Source organism: Camelus dromedarius, chromosome 9 (genome assembly GCF_036321535.1).
Source record: "Camelus dromedarius isolate mCamDro1 chromosome 9, mCamDro1.pat, whole genome shotgun sequence".
NCBI lineage: Eukaryota > Metazoa > Chordata > Mammalia > Artiodactyla > Camelidae > Camelus > Camelus dromedarius.
In genome coordinates, this window is record NC_087444.1 from 3,697,739 (window position 1) to 3,721,566 (window position 23,828).

Genomic DNA, 23,828 nt, shown 5'->3' on the forward strand with positions numbered 1-23,828 from the left:
CCATATGATCTGTTGCAACTATTCAACTCTGTATAAAGAAGCCACATATAGAGTAAGAGTGGTTAAAAGGATGGGTTCCAAGCTAGCCTGCCTAGGTTAAGTCCTACCTCTGTCTTTAACTAGGTTAAGTAACTTAACTGCTCTGCTCCTCAGTTTCCTCATTTATAAAATGGGGATAATAATATGTATTTTGAGAACCACTGTGAAGACCGAATGACCTCAGAACAGAGCCTATTACATAGAAAATGCTCAATAAATGTTATTTTCACTCCATGCCACTGAACAACATTGTCAACAACAACCTCCAACTGCATTAGTCAAACTTAGACGCCTTTTTCCTTCTAAGCTTTCATCCTACTTGACCATTCTGCAACTCTCAACAACTCTCCCACTTAATATGTATGCAACTTTGGACAAGTCTCTGTGTCCCAGTTTTCTTATCTGCAAAATGGGAGCTGATGTAATAATAGTACTGATCTCGAAAATCTGCTGTGAAGATTAACAGGTCGCCCATGTAAAGAGCTTAACAGTGGCTGCCATAAGCAAGCACACCCTCAGTAATGGCAGCTGTTATTGCTGCAAACATCATCCACTCCCTTCTATCCTGAAGTGCTCTGCTTAGAAGTAGTATGTTACAGCAATGAGAGGAAGTAAGGCCCCAGAGTTTCAAACCTGAGTCTAGATCTAACCCCTACCACTTTGTGTGTCACTCTGGACACACCGCCTAACTTCAATTTCTCCATGTGTAATATGGCATATTACTGAAGGGAAGGACCGAGAAAACAAATGTAAAGCACCTTATACAGAGTTTCTACAAATCAAAACTAAAACAAAGACCAACCATCAAGAAAATAATGAATAAACAGTCAAGTCACATAAAAGGATGCGCAAATGGCTCTGTAACATACGAAAAGATACTCAACTGTGCTCAAAATGAGGGAAATGCAAATCAAATCTACACCAAGACACTAGTTTTTACTATCAGATTGGATAACAAAGTCTGGTAACCAGCTCTGTTGGCAAAGGGGCAGGAAATCAGCCTCTTCAGCACTGCTATCAGAAGGACAGAACCCCTACAGAGGGCATTCAGTAATATAAAAAATACAGATGCATGTGCACTCTGTTCCAGTAACTGCCCATCTAGGAATTCACACAGCTATTCACTGAAGCACTGTTTGTAACAGAAAAAAATTGGAAACAATCCAAACACCTATTAGTAGTGAACTGGTTAAATAAATTATAGTACATCAATAGAATGGATTACCATGCAGCTTTAAAAAACAAAAACAAAACAAGTAACAACAAAAGAATAAGGAGACCCTTTATATACAGGTAACTCAGAACAACGAGCAAGGAGCAGAATGCTACCTTTTCTTTAAAAAAGACAACATATCGTGTTTACGTCCATATGTATAGTATGTCTCTGGAAAGATACAGAAAAAATCAGTAATAGTTGTTGCTTATTTAAGGAAAGGAAGGGAGGCCTACAGTCTGAGGTAGAAAGACACTTCACTGTTGAATATTCTTTTGTACCATTTGTACTACGAACCATGTGAATGAACTGCCTATTAAAAAAGTAAGTTTCAAAGCAGAAAGAAAACATGAGGCTTCTACAGTTTGGGGTGCATAATTAAAGATTATTTTTCTTGTTTGTTTGTCAATTTTTAAATATAAGGCAAAACACAGATGACGAAAAACCAAAAAATGGTCCTTTTAAATTATATTACAAATAAGATTTACCAAAATACTTGTAACTGATGAAAACACAAATATTAAGTACATAATAAATTACTGAGTACTGAAGATGTCTTCATCTACTTCACAAATAAGCTGTATCTCTCTTAACACACTGCAAATATTTTGTCAGACTGAACTTCCTGCTTGGAAACAAGAGGATACACAGGAAATACAAAAATCACTATTAGAATGAATGGGGAAAAGCTAAGAATTTTTCTTTTAAAGTTATTAAAAAGTAATTTCCACACTTGAAAAATAAGAGTCAAAGATTCCAATTTTACACCACTGTGCTTATAATTACTATGCATAGGAAGTGGAGAGATTTCATGCCTTCAAACCTGCAGAAGCACAAACAAGATTATACCTCTCTGATTCTAAAGTTATTCTGTATATGTTATTCTTTGAAATGGTTTGGTATATTTGCAAAATGCATCTGACAGTTAAAATCTCCAAAGTAAGTCAGGTTACCATTGTTTGAAAAATGTAATTAGGAGGTTAAGACAAAATGACCTCCACATTTCTGATACTAATATACGATAGTTTTTAAGCTTTCCCCTTTAATATAGGAATAAAAATGTAAATTTATTAAGTTTTTTTGAAAACATTAAAGCAGACAGCATATGTAAAATATTTAGATTGCCATAGAATAGACATCCAAAAATGGCTTTTACCTTCCCCTTGCCTTTTCCAGGGATTGAAAACTAAATTACCATTAAATAAAACAATTAAATGAGCTCTGATTTGACATCAATTTTTCAGGTTACTGAGTATTTTTCATTTGGGGTATAAATGATATTTTTAGACAGCCTTAACAATAAGATGGGGGCAGTTAGTTAAAAAACTTAAACTTACACCAAAGAAGACACAATTTTTAAAGTTCTTTTGTGTCATGGAGTCCTACTGAAACAGAGTAAGTGCCCAAACAACAAAATAATCTTTTAAATTTCATCAAACACAAGAGTAAAATTCTAACAATAATCCCAAGGGCAAAGACAGTCTTAGCGGGAAATAATATTCAAAAGACTGCTTTACCTCAAAGAAAAAAGGGTCTTTCAGGCAGCTGAGAGGCCACTTTCTTCAAGTCTGTTTCTGGAATGTGGACATCACTATACACAGACACACTCCTTCCCCAGGACATCCTGCCTGCACACAATAGCTACTGACAACAACTGAATGAACTGTGGTCACTATTTCCAAGCACGGAAATTTTACTATCTATAGACACAAATTTCCCTATCTAAGTTAAGATACATGGCACTTACAAACAATCTATTAAAAAACAAATCTGGTTACTAAACATTTTTAAAAGTCATAACAGAAGCTATCCATTTCTTCCACTTTAAAGACATCTATATTTGTTTCAGTGCTTGAAATACAGAAAAAAGAGAACCATGCAAACAGGATAAACCTACGTCAAAAGGTAGGGAAGGCAGTTCTTAAGTATATGGATCACATTTAATGACAAGGTTTTACTTTCTCTGCATGCCTTCCCCCTTGACACTTGGCCTTGGCCCTCTCTACGTATGAGTGTGTCCATCCATCACGTCCTGTTTCTCACATTCAGACTTCTTATACAAGTGCCCTGTATCACAGCCCCAGTCTCGCTCTAGCCTGGATACTGCCCACCTGACCTCTCAGACTCTCCATACGTAATCCCTCCCCCGAAAGAAGCCTTTCGTTTCCTTACTCAACCTATGGTGACACTTTTTACAGTTAAATTATTTGAATTCATACTATCTATCAGACTGACACTAACACTGACAATCACTTCTTAGAAACTGACACTTATAAAATTTCGTAACATCTTTCTCCAGATCATCTCCCTACTTCCTAGATGTTTCTCGGGCTCCTCTATCTTCTCTCTGTCCCTGGATCTCATACTCAGTCTTCTATTTACTCTGCACTCTGAGTTGGTGTCATCCTCTCCTACCACCACCTACATATCAAGTCCGCATGTTCAACTCCAAACTTCAACTTAACCCCTAACATTCAACTTGTCCTATGTTTCCCCAAATCAACATCCATGCCATGCCCTCTTCTGGTTCCACCTCTGCCACAACCCAGCTTCTGTCTTAGATCAGACTGTCAGCCCTCATCTATTATTTCTCACAATCTCCTAACTGAACTCCCTGCCTCCATCCTCAATCTTTATATATTGCAGCCTAGAATAACGGATTCAAACAACTTTTGGTGGCAAATCATTTCATCAAGGGGTAATGTCCTAATTCTTATTTCTTTTAGCACATGTACTGTATACACACACGTACATGTACACATATATACACAAAACATACACATACATGATAGACTTATTTTACAATTTTATCTTCATTTTTCCACATTTTAAAATAAAGTTCCAGTTTAGTCTTCTTTTTCTCCATTTGGTTCCCTCCTTTAAGTGGAGTCACTATAAATGGCCATTTTTCAGCATCAATTGTCCTCAGATAACAAAGACTTTTTGTACACTAAAAACCTACTTCAAAAGAGCATACACTCTTTAAAAAAACTCAAAAAATCTCAAACGTCAGTTGTTTAGTTTATTTCAGTTAGTATTTTTAGAACATTTCCTGCCAAATAAAGTTTTGATTTTTGAAACAGAGTTTTAGGTGTGACTTAGTGGGATATTTAAATATCAAAGTATACACAACTCCCACTGGTACACGTCATACAGATGCCATGAGAGATGGCGCTACAGTCGTTACAAACCACAAAACATCACTTGGATCCCTTTTGCCTGCGTCAACCCAATGTTAGTATTATTTTTCTTACCTTTCAGTTTTGTAGTAAGCATTTCTGCAGCATTTTGAAGATCAACAGAATTGAGGTTCTGATGTTTACTCATTACAGACTTTAAAACACGAAGAAGTTCGTCCAGACGTATATGAATGACTTCTTTAAAACAGTCTGAAGGAAAAAAAAATTTTAAATTTGTTTCCCAAACAAGTGTCAGGAATCTAAACTAAGGAAGAGTATTTTGAAGCGCATTTCAAGCAGAGCCAGTGGTTCCATAATTTCTGCCTACTATGTGTTCACTTATATTTTCACCATGGCAATTATATGTAATTTATTTAGTCTTCAAAATATCCATAATCATTTTAATTCATTAAGGATTTCAAAGGCACTCACAGTCATGGTCAATTTAGCACGACCTTTTTCAGCTTTCCCAGTCTAAATGTGCTCTCCAGATTTCCCTGGAGGCAACTTTATAACGTAAGTTTTTCCTATCTTACAGTTTTTACTATCACATACTTTTAAATATATATGGTAACAGAGTTAAAGCCCTACAATGTCTGCTATATTAACTGGTATTAAACAGCAGTTAACATGTTAAGTTTCTGTGTTAGAACTGAGTCTTTGCATTAAGATAGTATCAGATATTGGAAATTAGCAACTCACAAGCATATATATATATGGACCACCATCTGATCTGCCTATTTTTAAAAACTGTGACATAATTTACATGCAATAAAGTGCATAGATCTTTATACGGTTCAATGAAATTTTGTACTTTTTAGAAAAATTAAATTAAAAAGCTCCAGATTTCTGCCTACTCTTGAAAAATCAAAATCTGGTTATACCAGGCCTCCTTGGCCACAAACAGCTGAAACAGAGCAGCACCGCTCACTTCAGTGTGTACGCTTTCCCAGTCCCCATCTGTCTACCCCTAGCCTACTCCACCATTTACACCAGCCCTCACCAGAGGGACACAGACATTTTGTAACGCCTGGAAATAAGGTGACCTTATACTTTTTCTTCCAAACTAAAATATCTAGCAAGAATAAAGGCATGTCCTACTCATAATCATGCCAGCACAACAGGCACGCTCCTAGATCACCATCCCAGGCAAACCAGACAGTCACCCAAACCTTTAAAACCCTGAAGTAATCCTCAAAAGTATGAAAAGACAAGCACCTTAAATATAATACTCTTATGTAATGTTCTTTTCTATAACCTTACATAGCACTCCTGTTTACCAACAGCACATTTATTAAGTGCTTCCTATGTGCTAGACACTGTTAAAAGCACTTAAAGCATATTATCTCATTTAACTTTCACATCAATCCTATTAGGTAGATAATTTAAAAAATCTCCATTGTACAGATGAGAAAACTGAGACACACTTATATTCACCGAATCAAAATTTGAACTTAAAATCTGAGTAATTCTAGAATCTTGGCTCTTAATGTTATCCTCTCTCCCTCTTGAAATAGCTTAAAAAATGAGGAAAAAACATTTTTAAAGTGTCATTTTATAATTATGTGAATAACTTTTTTCAGAAATGTTAACAGATAATCACTGGAAAGAAAAACTGTCTACAGGATAAAAAATAAAAACTAAAAATTCTACCATCATCTATCAAATATTCCATTTATTACTGGCATTACCAAAAGAGAGAAATGTGTAGTATTAGAGGAGCAGGCAGGGTAGGAAGCTGGGTATATTAAGGCAAAGAGTATTCCAGGAAGAGGCAAAGAAGGATACTTCAGATAGTGATGGAAGCAAAGAGGACAGCGTGCCTTCAGGAAAAAATCCAACTCATTCATCCAACAGATTTTAATGACAGAAAAAGAAACACAGGAGATTTGGTGCTGACTTAAGCAGCTTTGGAGATGAGTGGTGTCCACAAGACAACGGCAAAGGAAACGCACACACGCCCTGTACTCTAGTTGATGAAGTGTTTCCAGTGAGGGGTTAGGTTAACAATGCTGATAACTGCCCTACATGTATACTGGAAATGAACAACTGCGAGCCAGGACTCAGACTGCTGGAATGGAAATTTACAAATAAGCAGGGAGAGGAGGCTATAATGATCCATGGAGTGACAGATTAGATTTGGATACTTCAGTAAGAATTCATGTTTAGCTTAACACATAGGGGGACTACATACAGAAATGTTTATAGACGTGTGTGTATACACAGGTTAGTACACACACATGTATTTCTTTGCTCTGTCAGCTGAGAGGGCCTAAAAGAAATGATGCCCCAGTAGCAACAAGCATACTAGCACCCTGATCTTGGCTTCTAATACCATTCTCCAATAAGAGGAACCAGGGCTCCTTAGAGAAATGGCTGGTTCTAGGACTGGGTCAAAAAATATACGAGGTGAGTTACGAGCATCCTGTAATGCCAGAAAGTAAGAGCTGAGAAAACAAGCCTTCATATTGCAGAGGGTATGCCAACAGCGCACAGGAACCAACTGCAAGAGCTCCCAAAGCCAAAGCGGGAAAAATGCGAGCAGCAAGTAAAGTAGTGCTGGATTATAACCCAAAGTATAAACTAAATATTCATGAATCCATGCTGATACAAATAAATGACTGAATAAATTAATAAATGAAAGGAAAGCACAACTCTCTTGTATAAAAGAATTCCAAATGATTTCTACAGATATTTTGTCCTCAAGGAGGTGAATGAAGCATGTGCATAGTGCCTTTCTTCCTAAGAGTACAATATGGAAAGGGGGACAAGAGGACTAAATTTACACTAGACAGACTTGACAACCGCTCGAGGCAGGTAATCAAGGTCACCATCAGCAGTAATAAATCATGTTCACAGTAAGTATTCTTGACATGACATAATGAAAACGGCACTTTATATCTGTTATATCCCTCTCCATGTCCCACAACCCCAGTCTAATCATGAGAAAAACATCAAATTCTAATCAAGGCACATCCTACAAAATACCCGACTTGCTCTCCTTAAAAGGGTCATCAAAAATGAGGAAAGTTTGAGAAGCTGCCATGACTAAGGAGAGCCTAAGGAGACATGATGATTAAATGTACTATGGTAAGATCCTCGAAGGAAAAAAGGGCATCAGGAACAATTTATGGAAATCTGCATAAACTATGCGCTTCAATTAATAATAAGGTATCATTATTACCAAATATTGGTTCATTAACTCTTAACAGATGGAACAGACTAACGTAAGATGTTAATAATGGGAACTAGGCATACAGGTGTCTGGGTACTCTCTGTACCATCTTCTCAGTTTTTCTGCAAATCTAAAACTGTTCTAAAAATAGTCTTTAAAAAATGAAATAGAAATGAGCAAAAGATTTTAGAAAACTTACGTACTGTTGGAATTTTTCTCATAAACACATATTACTTTTATAATTAAAATTTCATTTATAACTTTTTAAAATTCCTAGGGGAAATGTAAGCATGTAATTTCAAGAATCATCTTAATTAAGTGATTATTACCTACTCTGTTTTGTAGCCGTGCAGGTTAGTCTGGTAGGTTTACTTAGCTGAGGCATGTAGCTTAGGGGCTGCTTAAAAGCACAGTCTCTGGAACCAAACTGCTTGAATCTAAATTCCACCTCCATGGCTGATAAACCTTGAGCAAGTTACTTAACCTCTCTGTGCCTCAGTTTCCTCACTGATAAAAAAGAAGACACTGGTAGCTACGTCATGGGGTTGTTGGACTAAATGAGTTAAAAAACAAAAGGTACTTAGAAGAGTAGCTGGAACATAATAAGCCCTCTGTAAATGTTTGCAGCTATTTTCATTAGTTTATACAGAAGCAGAAACAGGTTAATAACATAGGTTACGGCTGAAATGGAACCTAGTAGCTTTGAAATAAAAGAAACTTCTGGGACAATAATACAATCTGAATAGCTATAAGAAATGACATAATTGTATCCATCCCCAGTTTTGTGGTGCAAAGTCTATTCTTTATTGTATGTATTTTATATATAATATATATAACTAACTGAAGCTAGTTTATGGTAATACTTCTGCCCACTTATCAAAATCAGGGCTGAATGCCTCCCTAGTGTCATGAAGACGTGCTGTCCTCTTTCTGAAGCTTAACCTATGTTAGCCTTAAAAAAGAGGAAGGAAAGCCAGTCATTTCTATTCCCTACTCTGAAGTTTTGCAGTAAAAGCTACAGACAATACACTCAGGGAATGCCAAGTAAAAATACTTTTGAGATCTCAGGACAAAAGAGCTTGATTCTTGTGTGTCAACAACCACCACCAATATTCAAAATTAGTGCCGAGTATTAAGCAAGAACTACAAAACACTAATGGTTTAAATGCTTAAATAAACCAAGGTTTTAAATTCTGGTCTTCTTGGAGTCCAGAAAATTAACTATGTGGAAATAAATATATTTCAAAATTATTGTATGTGTTTTTTATATGGTTTTCACTGCTCTTAGTATTAATTTCTAACACAGGGAACAGTAAGAGATACAGCCCACATTAACAAAAACTCTTTGGGAGTAACAAATACACTTACAGTATGGTCCTACAATATTCTGGCTAATGAAAAAGAGACACTAAAGTATTCAATATCTTTTAATAACCTTTAGTGAAAAAGGACATGAAAACAAATGTATGTACATATATATGTATGATTGGGACATTGTGCTGCACATCAGAAACTGACACACTGTAACAGACTACACTTCAATTAAAAAATTTTTAATTTTAAAAGTTAAATTTCAATTTCATTTTACATATAAAATCTAAATTAGTAAATTACTTAGAAATAAAATAGTAATTAAGAATATATTTTATAAAAATATTTCTATACCTATCAAGTTAAATTATTAGTCATATAATTACAAGATAATTTAAAAATTCTATAGTGGCCATATTGTAAATGTAATGAAATTTAATTTACACCACAAAGTAATATATATACAAATACTATGTTTAACCAGTCTTAACACTAGTTATATAGAAAACTCCTGTATCCTAATGTTGGCTTGTTTATTTACCATCCCTGTAATATGAATTTTAATTTATTGTTTCATTCACTGGTGCCATTTACTTTCTGCTTCATTCAGCTTATCAAGTAAGAACAGATCAGTCAGTTCCACTTTTTGGTTCTCATGCGTTAACACAATACCACAGTGTTTATACTGCAAACACTTCATGGAAATGCTTATGTAAATAAATGAAAAAAAAAAAAAAACCATGGTGTTTTCCTTGATTTAAAAAAAAAATGACAATAATTTTTAAAATAAGTCTAGTTAATTCAGCTTAACCCTTCTGGGAAAGCAATGAAAACAAGAAGGAGAGAAAAAGTTTCAGAACTTATCATTGGAAACTCACTTTTTTTCTGTAATGACTTCTGAATTTACAGGATAAAAGTGAAGTCTGAACAGCAGCTTTCTTTATCCAGCCACTTAGGTGTTATAAAAATAATAATAGCTGACATTTTAAACACTTAATTCTAAGCACTTTACATATATGAACTCATTTAATTTTCACAACAACCCAATGATGTAGGTGCTATTACCTCCTTTTGGCAGTTGTAGAAAGAAACTGAGGGAGAGAGTATTAAGTAACTTGCCCGTGGTTAGACACAAACAGTGGCAGAATGTGAAGGATTCCACCTTGGGGTTCTGGCTCTAGAATATATGCTCTTAGTCACCATGATGTATCACATGGTTAAAGAAGTTATAGTTAAGTGACAGGTACCCTGTGTGTCATTTAAGGGGCCTTAACTTCCAACTGAACATGCCAGTTACTATTATAAATGATGTTACATTACATAAACCATTCTAGATAAGTGCAGAAGAGGAAATCTCCTAAGAGCTGGCACATGTGTAATAAATGAGCTACCTGAATTTCATAGTTCCTTCCTCAAAGATTCATTTTTACCTCCTAGGCACTAAGCCATAACCCATGAACATTCACATTAGCTTTTCCTAAATGATAACCATTAGAAATCACTTCTAGAGAGGTTTACTGCTAGAAGAACACAGCAGGAGGATATATTGGAGACTAGCAACTTGATGGTTCTAGTATTTCACAAAATTTCTTGGCACACTATAGAGGCTGAAAATTAAGTAATACTTATCAATGATAAAATTAATTCTCATTGGAATTTGCCTGCAATAAATGTACACATCCTCCTGTATATTCACTCTGGAAAAAAACTGGATAAATCCACAACACAGGATTTCAATTAAGACTTTGAAAATTTATGCAGAACTTTCCTCTTACAACAGAATATAATATTTAATGGCATTAAAATTTTTACTTAATTCCTTCTGTTCAATAAAATCTGCTTTAGGAAAGTTAACATACCACTCTGACTATAGTTCTGTCAAATTTAGGACCCAGAATTCATCAAAAGCTATCATTTATGAGATTAGTTACATTTTTATAAAATAAAAGTGATACACTCTTAAACTGGAAATCATTTTTTGAAAATTAGAGAACTATTTTACCTGAAACTGATGATAAAGTATTATCTTCCCTTCTATTTAAAAAACAAAAAAGAAAAACAAGGCACCACTGCACCACTGTCCCAACAGTAAACTTTTATTAAAATCTATTTTTAAAATAGTATTATATAATCAAAAAGCTACAAGAAGTATTAGACTAATTGTCTATTTTTCTTCAAATATATATTATAACTGCAATGGACACTTCCAAGCATTGAGTATCAGACAAATTAAGCAATTTGCACTACTCTTTCTAGTCCAATTAAAAACCCTGCACTTTTCAAATTCCCAGTGTTTGAACTTCCTTGAATGGGGTTCCACCTGGGAATGGGAAGGTATGTCACAAAGACAGAGTATAAGATTATTGTATAAACTAGAAGAACATTTATAAACGTGTTCTTTGGTGTTCAGAACACATTATTTCTTGGGCAGGAGCAACAATAAACCTGAACTGGTACTTAGACTGCACACATATTAATCTGCAGTCACATGCCTTCAGCATTTTAACATAAGATGCAAATTTTGCCCCTGTAATTATTCATAATGCACCTTAATGACACTGGATAGAGATCTAAAACTTTGAATTCCACATCTGCTACTTATATAAGACTACAGGGTAACCTCCCCCTGGAAATAAGCAGTGGACAGAGAATCAACAAACTCTTATTATTTATCCTGTCAAACAAGTAACTGTCTTCACAGTCCTCTGATCTCCCACATTAAGCTCTCCATTTTTATTTGTAAATAAAAACAGTAGACACGAAGTGCATACATATCTTTACTCTGTTAAGGGCACAGAGTTCCTTGGCAGGCACTAATTTTCGCTAATCAGTTCTCAATAACTACTGTAATACGAGCTTCATATTCTCACTTGGGAAATTTCCATGAACACCATACTTAAGACAGTTATCATAAAACTCACAAAAAATCCTGTAGAGTGGTAGGAGGTGGATGTCCTCTAAAATTCATTATGAAGTTTGAAAACAAATACTTAGCTGTCTTCTTCAGCTCTGAACTGTCACTATTGTGGACAATGAAGAATTTCCAACTCTAATCAATTTTGGAATCACAGAATTACAAAATCAGTAGTCTCTGGTGTAGGCACCTCATTCTTAACAAATTATAAAATGACAAACCATATTCCAAAATTAGTCAACAGCAAAACTAGGCCTAGAACCTATACTGTGTGATTCTCTTTCCTGAGCGATCTCTGCAACCTCCTACTACCAATTTCACCAAACTGTATAAAATGTCTAGAAAAGTGATCTGCTAGTTCAAATCAAAGAACTACATGAAACCTACACATTCCAAAGGCAACTTAAAGAAGGGGATTCCAAATAGATTCCAAAAGTTTCTACTTCTAGGGAAAACTGTCTTAAATTTGTTCCAATGACATTTTCTAGGTTTTCTTTTCATGCTACAGAAATCAAAAACATTTATAGCTTAAGAATTCATCTCATTATTTTGAGACTGATGAAAGTCAAATGTCTATACCACCACTGTTCAACAGAAATTTCTGTAATGATGGGAATTTTTATATCTTCACCATCCAAAATGGCAGCCACTAACCAGAGGTGGCTAATAAACCCCTGAAATGAGGCTACTGCAACTAAGAAAGTGAATTCCAAATTTCAATTAAATTTAAATAGCCACATGTCTAGAGGCTACCATACTGACAGTGCAGATCTAGATAAACTCCACGGAAAACAGAACTGGTTAATGAGATAATGAAAACTGAGCAGTGTTTTTAGAGTGACTGCCATGTGAAGTAGCTGAAAATAACCCACCATTCTGCATTCATGACTCCTGGGTTCCAAAGGAAACCACTATTCATCAACAATAAGAGGTTGATGAAATCACATAATCTAAATTATACATACAACTCATCTGTGAAATGGAGCTAAAAGAACTTGCCTTTGTGGGGACTGTGTGATTAATACTGCCTGTATATAAAAGTACTCTGTGAAATGTAAAGCACAATTATACGTCATCTCTATCACTAGTTCAGGGAAAGGGAAATGTGGCTATAGACCTATCACAAAGCTATTAATCTAAGCCTTGCCTCAACAACACAACTGACCACCTGAAACAACAGTCAAGAGATTTTGTACTTCATTGCCTCACGACAGGCAAAGTACATAAAGAAAATGGTATTCAGATTACACCAAAGATGATCTGCATACCCACAGTCTATATTCTTAAAAGCTAACTTTTCAAACAATACCAAAAAATTGGCATCCTTTTTCTTAAGGAGGCAAAAGATAAAATACTGGCAAGGCCACGGACACGATACTGACAAGGGTCCCTTACTCCAAAAGAAAAACAGTGGCCAGCTCTTTGCTATCTGGCCACATTTACAACTATGGTGGTACTAAAGAACGGAAGTCCAGGGATATTTCTCAATACCCAGAAGACAAAAGCATGGCCTGTGTCTATGTCCAGGAACATATGTAATAATACCACCTTAAATAGTTACAGAATTTAAACTTTTTACCTATTTTTCTGAATATTACATTTCATGTGATTTTTGTAATAATTATTAAGTAAATAAGGTGTAGTATGAGACTCTTAACAAGCTAAAAACATAAACAAGCATACTATTATACAGCATTTCTTATCATTGATAATGAGGTTAATTTATATGTTCATATATACTCCCTTTAGGAAAACAAACAAACAAAAAAGCTCTATCAATCCAAATAAACTAAAGAGTATATTTCCAGATTTTGGTAACAAGGTTCCAAAGACAGAGAAAACAAATTCTTGTTAAATCCAAGATTTATTCTGAGATGGCATTCATAAATCCTTTTAACCCTGACTGAAGAACCAAGTATTAAAATCGATCCAAAGATAAATGAATGAAAATCCTCTGGCTACTGCTTATTAATGAGAGTTGGTTATCCAAAAGATGGTTTTTACATTTTTAAATCAATTCATCAGCCATAAATGGTAAGCTTTTTTATTATTAGCAATACAATCAAGTACTTAAATTTTGAAGTACTGGTTTTCTTATTAAATGTGTAACATCCTTACAGATTTTTAATATTACATTTTTGTAAAAAATACATTTCCACACATCCTTTTATCTCAAAGGGTAGTCTCCTTTTGCTATCTTATTACCAATTTTCTCTTTTCTCACTTAGGATCAGCTTTCAATTCTCTTCCTTCCTAACCTACAAACTGTCTACTCACAAACTAAAACTCATTATTAAAACACTGTAGAGATAAGGAGTGGGTCCAACTTGTTTTAAATTACCATCATTTTAAATCTGTGAAACAAGGGATAAATATGCAAAATGAGCCTTTCAAATGATATAAATCTCCTGTGGGAAACAAAAACAAATAAATATCTTAACTAAATCTTATTTATATTAATAAAAACTTATTTAAATTGATACATTAAATAAAATCAGATTTTACCCTAAATTGAAGTAAATGATTTGTCAACTAATACATCATTTTAAATTTCAAATTCAAAATTAACCAAGTTACATCAAAAAGAATAAATTTTACTGAATGTAAGTCAAAAAGCAAATTTAAAACAATTAACCCAGTTAAGGACAAATCTTTATTACAAAGGTATGCTTCTTTAAATAAATGGCAGATGTGTTATTTTAGTAATAAATTTGTTACTAGTATTTAGAACAAGATAACTTTATTACCATTTACTTATTCATAATTAGACTTCAAAATCAAGCTATTAAAATGAACAGGAATGTAGGTAAATCCTTTTCTAAAAAAATATATATATATAGTCTCAGAAGAATGACTTATGTGACTGTCATTTCAAGGAAAATTCAAATACTAAAATTTTGAGGCTACAATTCAAGTCCAGTTATCTAGGGCATTTCAACTTGAAAATTATTCAGGTTAGAAATAAACTCTTAAAAAGACGTTTAGGACAAATACAAGACATGCTTTTAGTTTCTGTTCTTCAGAACAAATCAGAAAGTGAATATTTAATTTACACACATAGAAAGTATTTATTGAAATCTTATAAACGTCTATGAAGCACCAGAAGGTCTCATCTGAGTAACATGAGGAGTCCTCATTTCCTGCACCCAGACACACCATTATAACTATGGACTGAACTACTACTTACTATGAAAGAATGGGAGTATATTATTAATTATCATTGCCATCAAATTTAGATATAAAAGAGGCACAGAAAGTTGAAAGACTTGGGTATTAACATCAAGTCAGGGAGTACAGATGTATATAGCTCTTTACTTCAGGAGAATCACGTCTCATGCCTCGTTAATCCACTTTTAACTAGATAGAGAATAAATTCTGTGTTTACTCCTTAATTGAAGAAAAGAACATCAGAACATAATTTTGATTTTTGAGAACAAAAATTCACTCAAATCAGTGATTTTAGATTAAGTTTTAGGAACAATATAGAAAATTGAATCCAGGCAGAAGTATCAACAATATAAATTTAAAACCCTAGCCTTCTTATTAAAGACCAATCAATGCACTGTGTTACTATTAACAAGGAGGTTAAAATCCCAGATTTCTAAAATTTGCCTACGTCAAATGCGTCCAACTTCTAAAAACCAAAGACTGATCTTCACTTTTTGCATTCTTGTTCTCACACTTAACAAAGTTTCTATTATGTATTGCACTGTATCTGATTAAAAAATAATTTACTCTGTAAAAATTAAACATTTGGCAAAACAAAAACAAAAACAAAGACAAAACCCCATAAAATAACTAAAGCAGACTACCCTGTTCCCACCACTGTGTGCACACTTGTCTGTAGCTAGGATGGCATTTAAAATTTTACAAAGTACCCAGTAAGGATGCTAAGGGAAAATAGTTGACAAACCTGAAAGAATAGCTTCCTTCAAATACAGTAACATATGGGAGAACTTCCTGATGTCATTCACCAGCTCCTTGATGTAATCAGGATCCAAAATGGAGTTGGAATTTATGGACTTGAGCCCCATTTCAGAAGCTGTCACATCAGCAGAGAGTTGGCCTGATGTCAAAACACGTTTTTTCTTTGTCTTTTTCTGTTTGTGAGCAATCATCCTTTCATGGAACAGTCAAAAGAACTGAAATCCTTAAGGGGGCAAGAAAGAAAGAAAGAGAGAAACACAAATGCTATATTAACCAGGGGATATTTACTAGGTTTTCACAAACAGCCCAAAACCCACCTCAGCATTCTATTAAAAAAAAAATCCTGTACTACTTAGCAACTTCCATTTATTAAGTGCCAGTAATCTTGACAACCCTATGATATGCAAGCTACTATTCTCTTCATTTCACAAGTTAGGAACCTGAGGTTTGGAGGGTAAAAGATGTGCCTAAGTTTTCAGCTGATACATGATGAACTGGTACTTGAATCCTGATCTGCTTTGTTACCAAAATTCATGCACCTAACAAACTTCTTAACTCCTAGGGTATAAAATTTTTTAAACTGTAAGTTATTCTGAAATGTCACTTAGTGGAAGGACATAATCTCCCTCATGGCATCACCTTCAAAAATACATATGAAATATGAGCTTTGAAAAAAGAAAGACCTGTTTTCAAAATCCCCCTCCATCACTTACTACGTGTGACCTGACAAGCTGTTAATCATCTATTCACTTTGGTATGCTCATTTGTAAGATGGGAATAACATCCTGACAACACCTACATCATGAGCTTTTGTAAGCATTAAAAGAGACAGTGGTATAGAAGTGCCCAACACATTAAAGAAGTTTCAATTACAGTTTGTTCTTAACAATAATGCATACTCATACACACACATATTCTGGGTTATCACCTTTCATCAAGAATATTTCTTTGTTAAAAACAAGTTCTAAGGATGTCCACTAATCTGAAACACCTGGATTGGTTGAACAAATAAATGTATGATTACTGGAGCAATATTTTTGGTAATTTCAGAATGGTGTAATAAAAACACAATCTTTTGTTATAAGAAAGATAGACATTTGAATCCTGGCTGAATACTTTCTAAATGTGTGACCTGTACAACTGCTTACAGGCTGTGTGAAGATTAAAAGGGAACATAAAATTAGAAGACTACATATATTAAAACACCTAAACCTGGCAGATAGTTGGAACTCAAGAAAATCTTAGTTTGTTTCTGCTTCATCCTTTCATTTTACCTTTCCAGAATTAAAAGTCCTAATTTTGTCTATATCTCTTGAAATCAAAAAGGAAATGACCAGAGGCATTAAATTAGCTCAAGCATTATCATTAAAACAGTTTTCAAATGTTTTGTCTTGAATATTTAGATAATTTCAAAATGGTAGAATTACTAAGGACTTCTGTGAAATTTATAATAGAAAGTTTTTGTAATATTTATTTCTGGGTCACACATAAGATATATTCTTTCCTATACCTCGCCCAACTCTAGATTTTTTTCCCTAATCTACAGCTCTTTAATCTATCCAATTCTATCTCTACTACACACTATGTGAATTACCATCATTTCTTGTCTGAGCTATTGTTACTAATTTCATAAAGATCTCTCTATATCCATTCATGTCCCACTCCAAATGTAGTGAGTGAGTACATTTTCAAAACATGACTCTCATGTCATTTCTCTGCTCAAAACTCTTCCAAAGGACAAGTGAAAAGCTACTCTACACTACAAGGGTCAACATGAGATCTGGCTCCTATTTATCTCTGCCATGTCCTCTGGAGTCACAATTCCTACTCAACACTCCTGCCACACACACCTCATTCTCATTCTTCCAACAATTATTTGTTTACTGCGACCCACAGTAGGAAATAATTTTACATCATGAGCCAGTATACACATTAGGTATGTTAACGTTTGTGTGCGGTGTGTGTGTGGTAATGCACAAACATAGAACAGATCCTGGCTAAGGAGCCAGGTGATACACGCAGATGTTTTCTATCTTCTCCCATTTCGTTTTTTAAAATGCTGGTTGCAATCCACCAAATTGGTCTCATACTTTTAATGGGTCCTCTCCCTAAAACTTGGAAAACACCAACTACTGGACTTGGGGTCCTGTCTATCTGCAGTTCCATTTGCCTGGACTATTCCTTCTTTGTTTACTCATTCTGATCTCAGCTCAAAGATTATTTCCTCAAAGAAATCTTCCTGGACCTCCCTCACCCCCATATCCACCACCACCACCACCAAACTAGAAAATAATCTCCTGTTAGATGCTTTATAGCATCTTACACTTTTCATCACTGCACTTTCTGAAGTTCAAATAGATGATTCATGTCTCCCTATCTAGACTATCACCTCAAGGAAATCATGACCCTGTCTGTCTGCTAACCATGTGTTCTCTCCTTATAGCACAGTGCTTGGCATATGAGGCATGAGCAACTTAAAACTGTCTGCAGCATGAGTAAAGAATTTGCAGAGTGAGTAACGAGCTTTTAAATTTGTAGAGTTTCAATTAATTCTTATAGAAATAAAAATGGTTAACTCTGGATTGTTGGGAGTGTTTTGAATGGAAAATATACATGTTTTTTAAAAATCTATCTCTAAAATAGTATTTTAAGAAAATAAGCACATGACATTCAGTAAAGGCAGGGGTATACAAAAGTGAACTCACAGGTGGATTTCTAATATTTTTTCTCTACTTCTGGTTATCAAATAAGGTACCCCAACACCTCTCTAACAGCTTTTAAAGTTCCTTTATTCAATACTGTTGATCTCAAATTATTTCTAAAAATGTAATTTCTACATTTTACCTGGTTTCAAACTTATCTAACATTAATCCTTAAATATGTAGATAACTTCTAAAATGAACTCAGGACAATTTTAAGGGCACTATTATTATACCTAAGTCTCCCCTCCAACAAAAACAAACAAAACACTCAAGTGCCTTGTTTGGGCAACTCTTTTAAAATCACTAATTGAGAAGACTATTAGTTTAATTTATCAATTTTGCAGCTTACTTAATAAAGTCACTCTGATCAATTTTGATGGCTTTTAGTTTAAGAAATTAAAAAACTGGTCACCACCACTGGTAAAAAGATGGCTATAAAAACTAAAGCATATATCACAAGTCTCAAATAAAACAATTCACCTATCTCAGCAAAAATAATTTACTTTAACTGTCAAATTAGTAACCCAAAGTTGTAAAAAGTGTTTTAAAAATGCTTGAATATTTTTAGTCAACATTAAGAACATCTGTAAATAAACAAAAATGGTGGGGAAGAGAGGAACTAAAAAGGGTTATACTCCACCTCTAGTCAGCATTGCAGTGAGCAAGGCACTGCTTTTGTTATTGACACTTTACTACTTTTCATATTGCAAACTGAAAAAAGGAAATATAACAGTTGAAAAAAAATGTTAGTAACATAAGTTAATTCAAGCTTTCATAAAATCTGGACTATGATAATGAGAAAGTTTGGAGGACATATATGTTCTCAGACCATTCACATTACTTTCCCATGTCCCCAGATGAACATCCTCTAGTTGGTGCTAACATAAAATGTAGTTACTAACAGATTTCAACTGGCAATTTAAGTACATGATATAATAATACGAAAAGCACTTAGCAATGTTTGGTTCATCATGAAGCCACAGTAACTGTTCGCCACTATCACCAGCAGCGCTTTACTGTGGGAGGATGCTTTTTAACACACTTAAGTAACAGACAAAATGTGGCCTCACTACAGTATATAAATTGTGAACAAGATATATATAGGACTGGAAACAATTCCAGAAACTTGGCTTTGCGGAAGCCTACTAAATCGCTTCCAAGTGAAGTTTGAACTGTGTAAACAGATTGTTGAGCAAAGTATTTGTGAAACTCTCCTAATTCTCTTGCATCTCTTTCAACTCCAAATCACCAGCTTAAAAAAAAAACCCCATTTTATCCATTGTGCAAGAACTTTGTAGCAAAAAGAAAATTACTGTGCAAAACTATTTTCTCTGTACGTTCTAAATTCTAAGTATTATATCTATTAGAAGTGAGAACACTAACTTCCCGGTACCTTGGAATGTGGCTTTTCCAAGACTTCAGTAGCCTGTGTTAATCGAATGTCCCCTGCTCCGTGTACCTCCGCCCTAAATGTATTATTACAGAAGTATTTTCATTTTAGGCACTAGGCTGTCTAGCTGAAGAGTTAAAACAACCCCAAATATCAATAGTTCCCATCTTACTATTTCTACCCAGAAAAATCTCCATATATTTCAGAAATCTGAAATTTCAGTACAATTTCTGATTGGCAAGAATCTACTCAGAGATACTTATTAAAAATCAGAAAAAAATCATTCTGGAAGTCTTTGTATTTTTTAAAAGCACTCCCCAGGAAAAAAACACAATAGGGGCGTGTTAAAAGTTTTGTTAACAATATGCAAATAACTAATTTCTATGTGCGTGCAAAGCACATAGACTTCATTCCTGTGCAGTTAGAACTCAGCACGTTTAAAAAAGATGAAGCTGCCCAAACTCCCACGCCTCCAGAATATCTCGCATTCCTGGGCTCTCCTTTGACCAGTCAAAAACTATCCAATGCCAAAGAGCACGTTCCCTATCCCTGGATTTAAACAGAGTGGGAAAATAGAGCAACCAAAAGGGGCAGCAGGCATGGATCGCGATGAACAAGAGACAGTGTCACAGAGGCAGCTGGAGAAAGCGAAGGGCGCTCAGCTCCAGCCTTTAGCAACTAATACTCCTGCCCTCCGAAAAGGTATGACGCCAATTTCCTGCGAGAGAGAGTCAAAAAGATGAACATGGAGATTCGAGGATCGTTAGCTACCAGGACTCCAGCTCAGTCTTGAGCTCACCCATAAAAAAGAAAACAGGGGGATAAGTTAAAAAAAAAAAAAGTAAAAGCAAGGCGTAACGGAATTGGGAAAAATCAATTAGACTGAGGAGGCCTTTGATCGAAATACCCCTCCCTCAGCCCAAACTACAGAGACGAGAACGATGCACTGCGGATATCCTAAGACATCTCGGGAACGAGACCCAGCTGAAGGGAGGGCTGCTGTCGGGGCAGGTGGGGACCGGGTCGGAAGCAAGACCAGACTCCGCGGCAGGGAGCACTGATTCTGGGACAGAGCTGCCTGAGTTTAAACCGCACTCTGCCAATTACTAGTCTGTGAGTTCCGGCAGTTTTAACCTGTTTCCCCTTGTGAAAAGTTAAATAACCGTGGAACTGTCGTGAGGTTAAAATACGGAGCACTCTTAGCAAACAGTACGTCGAACCTGGGATATGCTAAGTGTTCGCTTTTATTATCGTCATCATCTGCCCAGGGCCACTGCTCGCGCCCTCCCGGCTCCTCCGCTCCCGCCGCGCCCGGTCGGACCCTTCCCGGAGGACCAGGGGTCCCGGGAACACCGGGCCGGCCCGCCGCCAGCGCAGCCTGTGGCCGCCCCCGCTCCCGGCCGCCGCCAGGGCCGCGCGGACCCTGGACGGCAACGCGCGGGTGGCCGCCGCGGGTGACCTCAGCCCCCGCCGCAGCCGCCCCACACTCACCGCGGCGCTCCATCCCGCGTCCTGGACGCGGACGCCCGCCCGACACTCACGGCCGCCGCCGCCGCCGCCGCCGCCGAGGGCTGGAGCTCGCCGCCCCCATCCCCCACGGCCCGCGGACGCCCGGCCGAGCCTCCGCCGCCGCCCCTGCAGCTGCAGCCACGACCGCGCCGGCCGCCGCCGCCGCTCCGCCCCCGGCCTCGCGCCTCCCGCCCGGCTGCGGCCCGCCCCCTTCGCCCCAGCCCATTGGCCCGCGCGCTCGGGGGGCGGGGCCCTGCGCGGGCGGCAGGTGGGGGCGGCCGCGGGCTGGGCGCCGGGCGCGGGCTGTCAGCTATGCCTCAGCCCACAGACTGTCCCCGCGTCGCGGCCGTGCTGGCCGCCCCGCGCGGCTTGCGGCAGGCCAGGCGGAGGGACCGTCCTAAGTCACCTGCTGACCAGACCTGGCAAACAGGAGTTTACCGGATGAGCAACCTACGTTTCTCATGAGGTACTTCTTTTGACCACCTTGTTCCTCTCTCTCCAACTCCTTTAAGGAAACAGAAACAAAAACAGGCCCCCACTCAGGTGAAGTGGAGCACAGGCCTGGCTCCTTTCCAGAACGAACTACCTCAGAACCAGCCCACTCCCCCGCCCTCTGCACGGGGTAGCAGTTTCCGCTTAGACCCATGCTACTTCAGCTGCTCTCTCAGAGTCGCTCGGAATGAGAAAAGGGTATGGAAAAGACGGAATAATTAAGGAAAACCAGCAGGGGCCGAAAGTACATAAGCTCCCATATCATACTCCTCACGAGAACAAGCCACGTCAGTTCCTCAGTGCTGGGACAGTCAGAAAGAACTGGTGGAGGAACAGGGCACAGGAGGAGGGTGCTGGAGTGGTGGTGCAGGCGGGGCGCACTGCCTACGAGAGAAAGCAGGGGAAACACAGGCCAGGTGAGGACGAGGGGCAGGAAGAAACGGGGGCTGCAGGCATGGGGGGGGCAAAACCAAGGAAAGCAGCAACATGTGAAGGCAGAAAGACAAAATACTGAGACAAAAGAGAAAGGAGAGACAGAAAAAGGAAGTGACTATGATAGAGCCAAGTGACAGAAGTGAGAAGGAGAAAATACTCGTTGGAAAGGGAAGAGGAAAATCTCTCACATCTTTGACCCCTTACAGTGAAAACAATGTTAGAGAAATGAAGCAAATTTGGCCCTTCAGGTGCTGCCTGGAAAAGATATAAAAATGTTCAGCTTTTTAGTTATTTTAGCTCCATACTGGATTTTTCAGACTCAGCTTACACAAATTTACCCTTCAAACCCCAAACACAGCAGTACCAAGGACATGCTAAAGATACTCTGGAAACCTCAACTGAAATTTCCTTCTAACCACACTTAAAAAGAGCAATGCACCACAGACTCTCACCGTAAAAACTAATGATGCCCTGAAGTGAAACAAACTAATGGGAGGTCAGGGGTCCCTAACCAAAAGGGGACTGAATTAGCACAATTCTTATTAAATCATACGCAAGGTTTTGGGAAAGAAATGTAAGAAAGTCACTCAACCTCAAATACCCCCTTGTATTCTTTTTTTAAATATATTAATTATTTTGTACTATCTTATTCCATTATCACCATTTCCTTAATAAAGAGGATTGAGTTCCTTATTAAAGTTGAACTGACAATGTCTTGAACAAGGTCCTCATGGGGAGAAAGGGTATCTGTGGTAGAAGTAGTGAGGTGACAGAGACAAAAAGGAGCGCCAGGGAGGGAGGGAGAGGAAAAATCCATGAGATGTGAGAGGGTGAGAAACGACTGTGTAGAGGAGAGAAAGAGAGAGAGGGAAAGAAGATCAAGAAAGATGCAGAGACAAGAGGAGGCAGAGAAAGAAAAAATAAGATGGAGTCAGAAAAGGGAAGATAAGAGAGCGATGATAAAGAGAAAGAAATAGGGAGACCAGCCACTGACAGAGAAAGGGAAGAGCGACACCTCTCACACACAAATAATTCTGGGTAAGTGAAACCAGTGAGGCCCCTGCAAAAGATAAATACGAGAACCCACGCTCCTTGACTTCCTGGCCTCCACTCTTATTTTGCAGACTTAAGTTTTTAAAACTTACCTATTAAAATTTAAACATTAACTGTGCCCAGATCAGAAGCACTAGAAATGCTAGGTTCACCTAACAACCACGTGTTCCTTCAAACCCTACTGGAGGAGAAATGCACAGTGGACACTCACCATGGAAACCACTGATGACTAAACTGAAGGACATCAATGGGGGAGAGAGGAAAGGATTCTAAAGGCCATGGAAGGTAAAGCCAGAGCAACCCTCAGGGAGCTCAAGGGAAGAAAGTCTGCCCCTTGGCTCTGCTTTAGGTTAATCTCAAGACCATTCCCATCAGGTTTATCCATAAACCATCTCAAAACAGCCAATTATTGTTCATAGAATCGACACACAGTGGGTCTTCAATGAGTATTAGATGGTTATGAGGCAGGCTATCTGAGGGAAATTTTGA

The 23,828-nt window shown here is 37.1% G+C and overlaps 1 protein-coding gene and 1 long non-coding RNA gene across 2 annotated transcripts in view; one reads left to right on the forward strand and one right to left on the reverse strand.

Moving 5' to 3' along the window:
* ARHGAP29 (Rho GTPase activating protein 29) overlaps positions 1–21,411 on the reverse strand; it is a 56,103-nt gene extending 34,692 nt beyond the window's left edge. Inside the window, exons 1-3 of the mRNA XM_031457633.2 lie at positions 21,342–21,411; positions 15,745–15,981; positions 4,507–4,641 (exon numbers count right to left, since the gene is read on the reverse strand). Of these exons, the coding sequence (XP_031313493.2) occupies positions 4,507–4,641; positions 15,745–15,949 (340 nt within the window). The 5' untranslated portion in view covers positions 15,950–15,981; positions 21,342–21,411. The remainder of the gene's footprint in view (positions 1–4,506; positions 4,642–15,744; positions 15,982–21,341) is intronic.
* Positions 21,412–21,680: 269 nt separating this feature from the next.
* Positions 21,681–23,828, forward strand: part of LOC135321993 (uncharacterized) — a 31,696-nt gene continuing 29,548 nt past the window's right edge. Inside the window, exon 1 of the long non-coding RNA XR_010382183.1 lies at positions 21,681–21,825. This is a non-coding gene — a long non-coding RNA (uncharacterized LOC135321993). The remainder of the gene's footprint in view (positions 21,826–23,828) is intronic.